Source organism: Lottia gigantea, assembly GCF_000327385.1.
Source record: "Lottia gigantea unplaced genomic scaffold LOTGIsca_5, whole genome shotgun sequence".
Lineage (NCBI taxonomy): Eukaryota > Metazoa > Mollusca > Gastropoda > Lottiidae > Lottia > Lottia gigantea.
Genome location: NW_008709715.1, coordinates 5,090,925 through 5,104,797, shown reverse-complemented (window position 1 = coordinate 5,104,797; position 13,873 = coordinate 5,090,925). Strand labels below are relative to the sequence as shown.

The following is a 13,873-nucleotide window of genomic DNA, read 5'->3' as shown; positions in this document are numbered from 1 at the left end:
TTTGTTATCAACCACCTGCCAAATATATCTCAGTTGATGACAGCTTGGATTGAATTCAAGATAATCAAAAACCTAATCATTTTGATAACACATACAATTATAGTACATTAAAGGTTTCTAGGATATATAAGGAATGTTGAACACCTCATGTGGTGTGGTGTGATTATCAGGAGTGTAGGAGAGTTAGCTGCTCACCAGGCAGTTGCTGTCCATATCCTGGTTGTCAGCCGTACTCAGTTGAAGAGCCTCTATTATCAATTTCGTAAATAATCAGAATGGATGCCATGTTGACAAACCTTGTCTCAACGTGTAATCAAATGGTCAGGAAGGATGAGTTTTTGCAATCTCCTACGAGACTTTCACCCATCAGAAAGATATTACATATCCAGGTTCAACCACAGCTTTATGCTATGACAGATGATGTCTATATAGCTTGTAAAGATGTCTATGTACTCTACAGGTGTGCTCGTTACTCTGCTCATTTTAGTGTCAGTGACAATGCCATATCCAACAAAATTACTCTTTCACTGGAACATCTATGAGGTTACCTTTAGGCCTACTTTTGTTGAGGGTAATCTAAAAACATCAAAGCAATGAGGTTACAAGTTGTTCATAAAGTTGAACATTAATTTGGTCATTTTGTTAACATTTCTATCTAATGATAATTAGATGTTATATGTTGTCAACTTTTCCTTTTTATCTTTAGTCTTTATTTCAATCAACAGTAAATGAATAAATTAAACCAGCAGAACATTAAGTGAGTTATTTCCTCTTTATTTGTCACCTTTCTGTTTCAGTCCAATCTATCAAGTATCTAATTAGAATGTCTTTCTCACAGGTATCAAGACAAACCATTTACACTAATCTACCCTTTGGTCTTCATGAGAAAACTAGTTAGTTTGCTAGAGGTTTGAAAATACAATAGATGATAAAGCTTTTAGTGTATTAAACAAACTTTAAAATCAAGACATACCAGAAATGAAAAGATGAATAAGATAATGGTATCCCTCTACCAACAAATTTTATGAGGTTCTTTTGCACAGTTGGTAAGAGCATTGGTTGTTTATGAAAGTTAAATAATTCATCTTCACTCATAATTCCAGTCAACCAAGCTGTTAATGGGTACGGATAATATAGGAAAGATCAATATCAAGATGTTTGGCCAAGGACCACCTTGTAGAAAGGATCTTTAACTGTGAACATAAGTATAATTGATTGGTATATCTTAGAAATATCATTATGATACTGTATTACTCTATCACACATTGTTATTCAAGATTAGAGAATACTTCATAGGATTAACAACTATTCAGTTTCATTACCCAAGAGAAATCTGAACTAATGTCACTTTCTGATATTGTTTCTGGTATGATTGTATTAACACTACCAATTATTATGTATATGACTCCTCTTACTATAAACCTTTCTTATTATAAAGATGAACAGGAAGACCAAGGTATGGTAAAGGCAGATGAACCCAGAACCAGGTCTAGTAAGGAACCATTTGACAAGATCTAGTAATGAACAGTATGGACCTGGTTTAGTAATGGAAAGGATGACCTAAGTCTAGTAATGAACAATATGACCCAGGTCTAGTAATGAACAATATGACCCAGGTCTAGTAATGAACAATTTAACCCAGCTCTGGTAATGAACAAGATGACCATAATCTGGTAAAGGATAGTCTGATAGACTTTATCTCTAGTAACGGACATGATGACTTTATCTCTAGTAACGGACATAATGACTTTATCTCTAGTAACAGACATGATGACTTTATCTCTAGTAACGGACATGATGACTTTATCTCTAGTAACGGACATGATGACTTTATCTCTAGTAACGGACATGATGACTTTATCTCTAGTAAACGGACATGATGACTTAACGGACATGATGACTTTATCTCTAGTAACGGACATGATGACTTTATCTCTAGTAACGAACATGATGACTTTATCTCTAGTAACAGACATGATGACTTTATCTCTAGTAAACGGACATGATGACTTTATCTCTAGTAACGGACATGATGACTTTATCTCTAGTAACGGACATGATGACTTTATCTCTAGTAACGGACATGATGACTTTATCTCTAGTAACGGACATAATGACTTTATCTCTAGTAACGGACATGATGACTTTATCTCTAGTAACGGACATGATGACTTTATCTCTAGTAACGGACATGATGACTTTATCTCTAGTAACGGACATGATGACTTTATCTCTAGTAACGGACATGATGACTTTATCTCTAGTAACGGACATGATGACTTTATCTCTAGTAACAGAGAAAATGACTTTATCTCTGGACTTGGACAGGATTTTCCAGCTCTGATAATGAACAGGTCTTTTAATGGACAATATGACTTAATGTCAGAACCAGTTTTCAGTTTCAAGTTAAACCTGTCTCAAAGGTCTTAACCTTGTAATTTGTTCTTGGTATTCTCTGCAGAATGTCACCCTTTTCTGACAGGGCTGAAAAATGCTAGTTTATTAAATAAGCAACCTGGTATAGAAAACAGAGAAAACAAACCCCATCATTTTGTGATTTAAATAATGCTTTTAATCTGACATTCTGTGACATTTGACACAAGACATCTTTTTTATATACTAGAGACAATTTGACCTTGTGTTCTATTAAGTAATGAGAAACTCTGTCCAGTGACAAACCAAAATTCCTGTTTAGTACACCATAACCTAGGATAAATAACCTTGGACAATACTAGTGATCAGTTAACTTCTTTTTATAAAGGCATCATGTTGTTAAACTAACATTTATCAAGGTGATTGTCTAGTAATGTAAATATTAAATATATGTTGATCACCACAATATAAACACTGTTGTGATTGTTAATTCTACTAGACCAGTTATCTCATCAACTGATTATTCTCTAATACAAACTCATCCTGAACTCTATTCTTATACCTTCTATAAACTGGCAGTGTAATTAACCGTGGTCAAGTTATTTAGTTCACACTATATATCTCCCCAAACTATTCATTGTTTTTTCTCTTCTCAACCATTAAATGTGTATATTATCACTATGTTTGTCTACCCTTCTAACATATATCAAACAATACTGCAATTTTCTGCTTGTAGGTATGTTCACATCAGATTTTCTACCTCATTGATTCTTGTCACTTAAAATTAAGCTACAAGCAGGTATTGTGAATTCCTTCACACTCTTGGTACTTTCATTTCAAAGATCGTCATTCCTGAACCATATATTTCAATTTCATTTCATCTTATATATCAATGAAAACCTGAACAAGCAAGTCTATTCCGTTAATCAAAATCTGGTCCAAAGAATTTAATTTCATCATATATATCTCATTCTAGAGAAACAAATGATCTTTTTATGGTAAAGTTTCACATCCTTTTAATTGTGACACCTGGTAAACCTTCATTTTTAAATGCTTCCTGGTTTAAACTATCATGTATTTCTGTTGTAATCGAATTCAAATAATTTCTTTTTGTCTAGTTTAACATCCTTTACATGGTATCCTGACTTGAAGTTCAGAGAGCATGTTTTAGATATAGTTAAAGTAAATTGCAAGTAAATAATTTGGGAAAGATAGGTGACAAGGGATGACATGATGTGTAATAAAGCCCCAGTTGAATATTTACCAACCATGCTCATTACAATGGTTTGAGGAGTTTGGGTGGATTTTAAACTTGGTGTTGATTACCAGTTGAACAGTAGTCCAAATTCCTCACCTTTCTTCAGAATGACATTTAAAAAATACAGTTCACAACTGTTTTATTATTGACATATTTCAAACAACTTTTTGGCCAAGATTTTTTAACACTAATCTTAACAGATAGATATGAATTTGACAACATTTTCATATAACTTAAGAAAGCTTACATGACAAGATAGTGTATTAATAACATGAATGTCAATGTTTTCACATGTAACTTACAGATTCTGTTACATTTCTGATGCTGTAGCTGGTAATGCTATATAAGCAGACTGAAGTAAAGCATACAAGGATAAATCTGCACGAGAGTAGAACAACATCTAGCTTGCTCTCTGAACTTCTGAAGAGTGTCAAAATACAAATAAAAAATTTCAATCGCAAGTTCTAGGTCTTGCAACCAAGTGTGAAAATAACCATATTAAAAACTACACAAAGGGCTGTTTTTGGTATGTGTATATTCTGATATATGCATGGTATGGCTGATATTGTTTTTGAGAACATCACAGCAAGTGTTCAAATATTTAGTAAATTACCAGGTATCTATCAAGACTGAGATAAGTTCAAATAACACAGTACAAAAAAGACTGAATCACCCTATTACAAATACATCTGCATGGTTTTAAACTGTCTATTGTAAATTGATTAAGTTTAATTAAAGTTTATTTGTTTAATTAGTGTATATTTGGTGTTGATATTTAATTATAATGACTTGCTGTACCAGGCGTGTTTAAATTCAAATTAAACGTTGAAAAGAGTTAGTAAAGTTAATCAAATATTTTATGTACATCTGAAATACTGGTGTGTTTAAATCATTATAAACTCATTGTCCTTTGATATGAATTAAATTTAAGGAAAAAATGACATGATCTCTTATTGAAATTGCCTAAAAACTTGTTACTTCATGTAATATTCTATTTGCTGGCTCACTGTTAGTTTTTGTCTGGGATAAAGTCAAGACTGTTTGTCAGGGGTGATGAGTTACTGCCCTTGACTGGAGAAATCTCAATTTTTGGATATGACTGACCTGAATGACCCAAAAATTGCAGTTGCTCATATTATATACTCTAGCATAAATTGGACCTTCTTCTGAGCAACCAAATTCTGCAAGCCAATTTCTGCTTTGAATCACCAATCAATAGAGTTCACCTAAATTTGGACAACTGCTTACTAGGTGAATATGTAGTAAATGAAAAGTTAAACGAAACTTTCTCACATAAATTCATCCACTTATCAAGAGAACAGTATAATCATCTAATATTACTGTATTCTTCTAAGGTAACCAGATACAACTGTATATTTGATATGCTTATAAAGGGGGTGAGAATAGATTAACTTTTAACAATAACTTAAGTAAATAATCTCACAGATTCTCATCTACTCTTCATTCAAAATGTCAACTTTAAAACAGATTACTTTTTTATTGGCTACATTATTTCAAAATATAATGTGAATTGATTTATGTCCCCTAAAAGTGGTTTGAAAGGAATGATCTAACACCAAACTATTTCATGACAACTTCATCATGTGGTGACTAATCTTAAATCCTGAAGGAAGTATTTATCATGCTTGACTATGGCCTGAAAGATCTGAGTGAACACAATTTCCAAAAGATCACAATCTCATACTCTTACTTGCTGTCTTTTTCTTAACCGAATATAACCATCTAATATCTCAAACTAACATCTCAAAGGAATCATTTATTGAAATCTTCCTCCAACTAATTAATTATGAATTTAAAGTGTCTTCTGTCACTCTAAATTTTTGTTAAGGTGGTGTCGTAGACAAACCTAGAATTCTGTAAGTGAAAGAGTACATTTTAGATATTGTATAAAGTTATAACAAGATATAGTCATACTGTGACAATAAAATAAACAAATAAAACACAATTTATATTTTTGTTTGTGTCTACAAGTAATAAATAAAATAAATATAAAATAAGAATAAAACTGCTGGACTGGAGTTCTTTATAGTTAATGATAGTAACTTCATAATTCAAACATATTTTATTATTCCGTATGACTACTTCTGATTAAAAGTTGCTTGTCGGAACAGAATTGAAGAATGCCCTAAATGGCCAGACTGAATCTTTCACAAATACATTTCCATTTCCATTCCATTGGTAGGAAACTGCAGTGGCTCAGTGTGTAAGATGCTGGCTCGTTTACCAAAATGTCCACGGTTCAATGCCTTTTCTTTCCATTCAACCTTTTTCTTCTGTCATTGATGCGGGTCTGATGTGTTCACTTTTCTACCATTACCTCTAAAGTCTAAAAGCTGACAAAATTTGTTAGCTTGGAATATTCCGTAATTGTTTGGCAATAAAAAGGTTCAGGGTTTCAACATAATTATGTAATGCTGTAATATTGAAAGCTCCTCCTATTTCCTTTCCTTTCCTAAAATAATATTAAATAGAAAGAATGACACATAGAGTCTACAGGAAATATTAAATCATACTAAGTATACAACATTGATATCAATGATTGCTTAATAAAGGAATAAGATATTTTGATTTTATATTTCTGTGTGCCTTTCAAACACTACTAAAGATTACTAAATCTCTGTAAAATATAGTTACAACCTATACCAACTGTACAAGTATTAGTACATGTATATCCCTTTAAGAAACTAATTCATCAAAATAACAAATAGAGCTTGATTAATGATTCTGTAAAGTGGATAACTAGTTGAGTTCTCTAAGCAGTTAAATGGTATATATACGACAATGTGTTTTGTAATCTTTAAATGACATTTAGAGGTAGGTAGAACATTCAGCAAGGACAACTATTATTGATATACTATTCCTTTATGTGAATTGAAACGTTGCAAAATTAAATTATGTTTTATGTTTTCAAATTTGTAATACAGTACACTTTTAAGAGCATACAATACATTATTGAAAAAAAGTTCAGATAGTGAAAACTTTAATATGGTGGTTTGATCCCTTTAATTTTATAGGAGTTAGTCATTGTGTTATTTTACCTGAGGGTATACCTTATTGAGAGTATAATTCAATTAAACCACCACATTCCTTACATATATCTTGTATAATGAAAGGTCTTCTTATGTCATTATTGAATGAATATCTATAATAATAATATCACTATATGTATTAACTGAATATAGGGCTGAGAGTTCTATTATGAGTTGGTGAATAGATATTTAAAGGTTTTTGATTCTATTAAATATTATTAGGGGTAAATTTTATCACCTGGTGTTTGAGCGGTTTCTATTTATAAAATGAAATATCACTTAGTAACTTAACAAAGGAAATTTCAAATAGAGAAAGCAATTCAATTCTACAAATGATCTCACTCTAAGGGCTTTGCTTCTTCACAGTTATCAGTACTTGGACTCAATGCCATCAATATATTCTCTATCAAAATCTCTGATTCAATTCAATGTATCTGGAACTTCAGAAGGAAAAAGATTATCATACAATGCTTTATATAGAAGATTGATTGAACAAATTGTTGAATTTTAATCGGGTCTGCATATATGTATAATCATCAGAGAACAGTATTGGAAGCTGGAAATGTAGACAAAATATTTAATAACATGCATTGAAATTAATATATATGTCTACTGCTCATATATTCATATCCAATTGTATTGAATTTCATATCATTTCTTAACGCCATGAATTGAAACAAGTTTACTTTCCCCAAGTAAACAAACAATTAATGATATCATAGTTGTAGATATGGTTGTGGTTTTACTTTCTGAGCAAAATTTGGTCAACAAAAGTAGTTTTACGCTTATCAAATATCAAAGAAAATTGTATGAATGAGATTAGAGTATAGTGTGGTAAGAAAAGACTGTGAAAACGAGGTCAGGGAACCTCAAGTTTAACTGATACAGTTTGTGTGGTTATCAATTGAATTCTTTAACATTTTCATGAATTGTAAATATTTTTGTAGTTCATCTTTTTATCAAGATAGGCGTTGTTTCTCGCTTTCTTTCATAGAAACACATTGAAATGTATTCTGGAGGTTGTATTCTGTCAAACTTTATGCTGCAACCATGAGAGTTGCTGATTACGAAGTTGTCTGGTAGCTCTAGCTTGACCTCTGAAACTCTAGTTCTAATTTCTGCCTTTTGTAGTCTGTTCCTCACTGATAAGAAAATTCTATAATCTTAAGTACTCAAATAGAATTAAAGTGCAACATTGTTAATAAGAGAATGTAATTTCAAAGTTTCAAGACAGGAATGCTATTATTGAAACTGATTCTATGTTATTTGATAGTAAACACCAGTATAAAAAAAGTAAAAAACAAGGTATTTAGGAGACATGGAGATGAATATTTGACAGTAATATCAGTATCATCTAAACCAAGTCTAAACATCTTATACCTATAATATTATCAGTTTTTATTCTTACAATACTCTTATCAGATACATCAAATACTGGGTTTGTTTGAAATAAAATATTTAAATTATTAGTTATATAAAATATTAGATGGATATGTTCTGATATATTGATTAAAGATAATACAACAGTAATTAATGTTTTCTGAATCATAGACATACGATGAGCAGCTTTAATAATTTCAAGGAGATCATTGTCTTTCAGATCCTTTGAATTTATGGGTTAGTTTCAATGACAAGGTTATTATGCTAAACTCTGCCAGGGGAGAGCATCATGACTAATGTAGTTAAAGAGACAGATTGTGATCATCATTTTGGAACACCTGTGTTTGAGCTTGTCAAATTGGTTTCTTTCTTATTATACTCCTAACTGATCATTTCATTTTGGGACTTTTATCTTGGGACTAGATCTTTAGTAGTGTTAACTCTGTTGTAACAAGTATAATATAGAGTATGCACTAAGAACACACAATAAAACCACAATTTTTTAAATAATTTTTTATGAAAGAAAGTAAGAAAGTGATAATTTGAGTGTTGACATTGTGTATATAATGTTATTTATGAGTTACTAGATGAAAGAGGTAGTATGTAAATAAAAGGTAACCTGTATATATAATAAAACTGTTAGAGTAAAGAGATGCACTTGGTTGCTGTCAAATAAAACATTACTTATATTTTTATATAGAATTTGTCACTTGTTGAATTTTAAAGCTACATTATATTTTACTAAAGATAGCTCTGGTAGTAACACATTACAGGCAGGAGGATAGCTCTGGTAGTAGCACAATAGGGGCAGGAAGATAGCTCTGATGGTAGCACATTAGGGGCAGAAAGATAGCTCTGGTGGTCGCACATTAGGAGCAGAAAGATAGCTCTGGTGGTAGCACATTACAGGCAGGAAGATAGCTCTGGTGGTAGCACATTACGGGCAGGAAGATAGCTCTGACGGTAGCACACTAGGGGCAGAAAGATAGCTCTGATGGTAGCACATTACGGGCAGGAAGATAGCTCTGGTGGTAGCACATTACCGGCAGGAAGATAGCTCTGGTGGTAGCACATTACGGGCAGGAAGATAGCTCTGGTGGTAGCACATTATGGGTAGGAAGATAGCTCTGGTGGTAACACATTACGGGTAGGAAGATAGCTTGTAGTTCTGCATTCTGTATTGAGATCAGCCCTTCAATCTCTCTTTTGATATGAATAAAAACTGTCTTGTTAAACTGGATAACTCAGAGAAAGTTTCTATAAGATTTATACATCCTCTATTATCAACACCTGTCGTGATATGAACTACTTCAAACAGCTAGAATAAATAGTGACCAGTGGTCAATAGTACTGGTCAGCCCATGAATTATTGGTATATTAACAGTATAAATAAGAGATAATAGAGTCTGATGATAAATTTCTATATATCTTGATACTGTGTATAATAAAACACCTGTTGTAAGGTGTTTGTTTAAACTGATATATGGCACCAATCATGGTGTCAGACATTATATTTCATTAAGATATTGGTTAGTACAAGGAATTTTGAGATGAATGAATCCAATTCTTGTTTTAAAGTGCGATGCAAACACACTCAAACTGCCATTAAAAGACAATATCTATTTGTAAAAAAAATATGGCAAGTACAAGCATGAAATATTAAACAATTCTGCATTCAGAGAGTTAAGAGCTATGCAATGCTCAAGAGTTACAAGTTATATTGACATATTTGAAGGATTTTGTTTCAAGAATATATCAAACCTAATTGTTTATTAAGAAATGTAAGATCAATCAGATTTTATCATGAATTTGTAAGAAAATTTATGATTTTATCTGGAAAGCTGTAAAAATTGACCAATACTAAACAAAGTTCACACTTTATGAGAGAGGAGTCAATATTTATATTATATTTAATATGGAGATCAGAGAGGACAGGACTATTTACAGATCTTCATAAATCTTAGAATTGATCTGTGAAGTGTTTCACTGGCAGGGATCCACAATGGCTGAGAGAATTCTTACTTGAAACTAGCGGTGGCATCAGTGGGGGTAGATAAATAGTTTGTAACCCCATTTGTACCTCCACATTCATTTCTTATTTTATAACCCTCTCAGACGTTCCATGGTAGGCTTGAGCCTATGGCACTTCCACATTTTGGATTTAATCTCAACAGTTGTGCACCTATTGATTCAGACTGCCCGCTTTTTGTACCCCTAGTATGAGACATTTGATCCATGCAAACTTTTTATGTGTACAGTCAAGAGAAATAGAATAGAATTCTCAGTACTGGAAATTTCCTTTATTACATGCATGCTATGGTTTCAGATTGTATGATACTGCTTATCTCCATTATTACTATCTTCACATTCAATATAGTAAAACCCTTTCCTTTGAACTTAAAAAAATCATCATGGGTTCATGACAATAATTTCTTAAAAGTGACATTATAGAAATCTTTTGTCAACCAACAAAAGTTTCACACATTTATTGTGTGTTTTTATGAAGTACAAAAAATCTAAAGCACAATTTATTTCATTACATCAGATAAAATTTTTTATGAAATACATTTGTTAATTAATTCACAGATATAGATGGTAGTCTCTCCATTAATTCAAAATAAATTCTTTTGTTGGGAAATAAGTTGACGTGAATGTTTTAATTTGAAATGTATTTACTCATATCAGCGTAGGAATTTATAGTACTAGAAATACGTACGGTATGTTATTTACGTTACGGCAAGGTGAATATAGATTGTGGTATATTGGTTCACACGGTGTGAAGTAGGTCCACCCAACTCTTACGTTGTCATGATGAAACAATCATGTGACATTGTTTTATTTGCTTGTTTAAAGGGATGCTGAAGTCAATTGTAAATTCTATGCATAGTAGGGCATTTTTTGGCAGCCTGATGTTCCATTCAGTACAATGATTTTTGAACATCATTAAATCCATGATACCTCTAAATAATTACTTATGAATCTCAGCTGTAGAGATTAAGATCTTAATTTTCTATATCATATCTTTTTATAAGCCCACATTATTATGTTCGAATTTGGCTCTCTTTTGATGAACTTTTTTTTAGTTATTGCCCTTGACTTATGAAAAACGCGTCAAAATTTGGTTGTGAACACAATAGAGACTAAAATTTTCATCCAATTTCAATGAAATTTGGTGTGAATATTTAAAATGATGAGATCTTGACAAGCTCGAATTTGGCTATCTTTTGATGAAGGTTTTTGAGTTATTGCCCTTGATTTATGAAAAACTTCGTTTTGTGAACACAATAGAGAGTACAGTTTTCATCCGATTTGAATGAAATTTGGTATGATCATTTATGATGATGAGATCTTAGTCAAGATTATATTTGACAATTCTTCGATAAACGGAATTTGAGTTATTGCCCATGACTTAGTAAAAACGCATCAAAATTTTTAGCGATAGAGGTAACAGTTTATGTCAGAATTTTATTAAATAATGTGTGTTCGTTTAAATCAACAAATTAGATTTTTGGTATGATTTGACACAGATGTGACTGCCCTTGATATACTGAAAATGTATCAGGAAAGTGGGTGTATCTTGCTAGGCAACCACTTGTTCTATTTTGCCAAAACCATTTGTCTATAATGAGTTTTCCTAATTATACCATAGTGAGGATTCTGAGAAAATTCCCCTCACCTTTCAAGTGTATAGAGTATAATTTGTACTGTAAGAGTGTTTAATAGAAATCATGTAAAACTTGATAGTTACTACTGACACTATTTATTTTACAAGTGTAACTATCCAATGATCTAATAATGAAGTTTCTACACCTGTGTACTCAATATACTCCCCGCATACAGTTTGTCTTCCATTAAAAAACCTATTGAATTTCTTTGACCCTTTTCATCAAATGTCAATAAACACTTGACCTTATACAATCTACAACACCTTTTTAAAGAGACGAAGTGTGGATTTTCTTTCATTAAACTGACAGTTTCTTTCATTTGAAGAAAAAAATGTGTAACATCGTTTTGTCATTTTAACTGTCTGTACTTTTATCTGCTGCTGTATCTTACCATTGGTTCTATATTTTCCTTAGATCAAAATATTTCAAGTTATTTAGTAACAGTCAAAAAACCTAAATTTGCTTTTTAGGATAAAATTCATTATGTCCAAAACATTTGCTTCTATATCTTACAATTGGTTTCAATACACTTTTCAGACTAATGTTTTGTCTACATGTTTTAATCTATGGTCAATTAAAAATTGATAATGATGGCTTTGAAATGGTTAGAATTTGATTTCAGCAGATATGAAACCTTTCAAACAACAACTCATCTGTCCTCTTTAAACAGAATAGGTTAAAGCACTAAGACTAAAACTAAGGGTGTTTTAAAAGATTCTCTAGAATATTTTTCAGGTGAGGAGTATACATGCATAATGATATTATCCAGATGCTCATAATAGTCACCTTCATTTGACGTAACTTTTATGAGTTCCACACTTTCTGTTACTGTTTTTATTGTGGTGTTAATTCAAATCTTACAATGTATATTTTTTCTGTTGCAGATCGAATCACAAGACAGTTAGATACAATAAAACAACATACATGTGAAAACAACGTCATGGAGATAAAATGTCCTGATAGCACAATTATTACTATTAAATTTGCCCAATATGGCCGCCAAGTTCCCAGCAGTCAGATGTGTCCATCTAAAACATGGAAACTAAGGAGTTATAGAAGTTTACATTCCTACAGTCATTATGGTTATATTCAAGAAGACATCAATTGTCTGGCAAAAACTAGTTTACAGGTAAGACTCTGACATTTATAGCAAATTTCATAACAAAACATACATGAATAACAGGGCTAGAGTTTACATTAATGAAACCAATTGATGTGCCTGCGTTAAACTGAAAAGCTCATCAAAGCCCAAAGATTTTAACAAACAATCTGAACATGTATTGAACTGATCAAGAACAAGTACAACTTGATAGAGAAACATGTTGAAATAATGTCAGAAGATCACACAGCAAACTTCAGAATCTACACTACCCAATTCCACTACACTGAATATTTTCAAAATGGTATATCAACAGACACAACATTCAATCAGGGTTACATTACTTTCTATCTAATTAGTTGTTAATTAGAAGTTTTAATGGATCAGTTGAAATTGGCGACCGTAAAAAGCAACAGATTTGGAATCAATTCTGAAAATATTCAAACACACAGCACCAAATTCAGAAGACTAATAATTCAATCCCTACCTTCTCAGCTGTCCTAAATAGGGATATGAGTAAGCTGTTTTGTTGGCATAGGTTACCTTGGCTGGCAAGCATCATTTCATATTCATAATTACTATAACTTCTATATGATTTCACCTCTTTCAGATAAAATGATGAATTAATTAGTTAATTGACATGTTTTTGATATGGTTGACCTCATGAGATTGATTTCTTATGATAAACAAAATATTTACTGGATGTCAACAAATTGATGTTCTTAATTTCATAATTATTAAAAAAATTAATTGTATCAATTATATATGATTATATTATTGAGGGGACAATTATCATAGAAGAAATTCTTCAAATTTTGATATACTGAATTTTTTTCTCATATTTAAGGGAAAAGACATTTTGCATATAGACATCAATTTATTTTGCTATTCCTACATAACAATAAGAGGTATTTCTGTAAAAGTTCTCAATTACGGTTCCTTAAATATCTAAGAAGGGTTACATTATTGCACCATAATATTACACAAATAAACCTGTTGTTTTAACTTGCCCATGTGTGTAGTCAGTTGCATAGTAGAGATTCTCCAT

At 31.6% G+C, this 13,873-nt stretch overlaps 2 protein-coding genes across 2 annotated transcripts; both read right to left on the bottom strand.

The window, feature by feature from the left end:
• Positions 1 to 1,592: 1,592 nt before the first annotated feature.
• On the bottom strand, positions 1,593 to 2,310 carry LOTGIDRAFT_106328 (hypothetical protein; the record flags this gene model as incomplete). Its single annotated transcript, XM_009062109.1, is given in 2 exon segments — positions 1,593 to 1,989; positions 2,003 to 2,310. Coding segments are annotated over 2 exon segments (705 nt in total), but the record flags the coding sequence as incomplete, so codon positions are not given.
• A 6,492-nt stretch (positions 2,311 to 8,802) lies between these two features.
• LOTGIDRAFT_106674 (hypothetical protein) lies at positions 8,803 to 8,964 on the bottom strand (the record flags this gene model as incomplete). Its single annotated transcript, XM_009062108.1, has 1 exon — positions 8,803 to 8,964. A coding segment is annotated over one exon (162 nt), but the record flags the coding sequence as incomplete, so codon positions are not given.
• Positions 8,965 to 13,873: the final 4,909 nt, after the last annotated feature.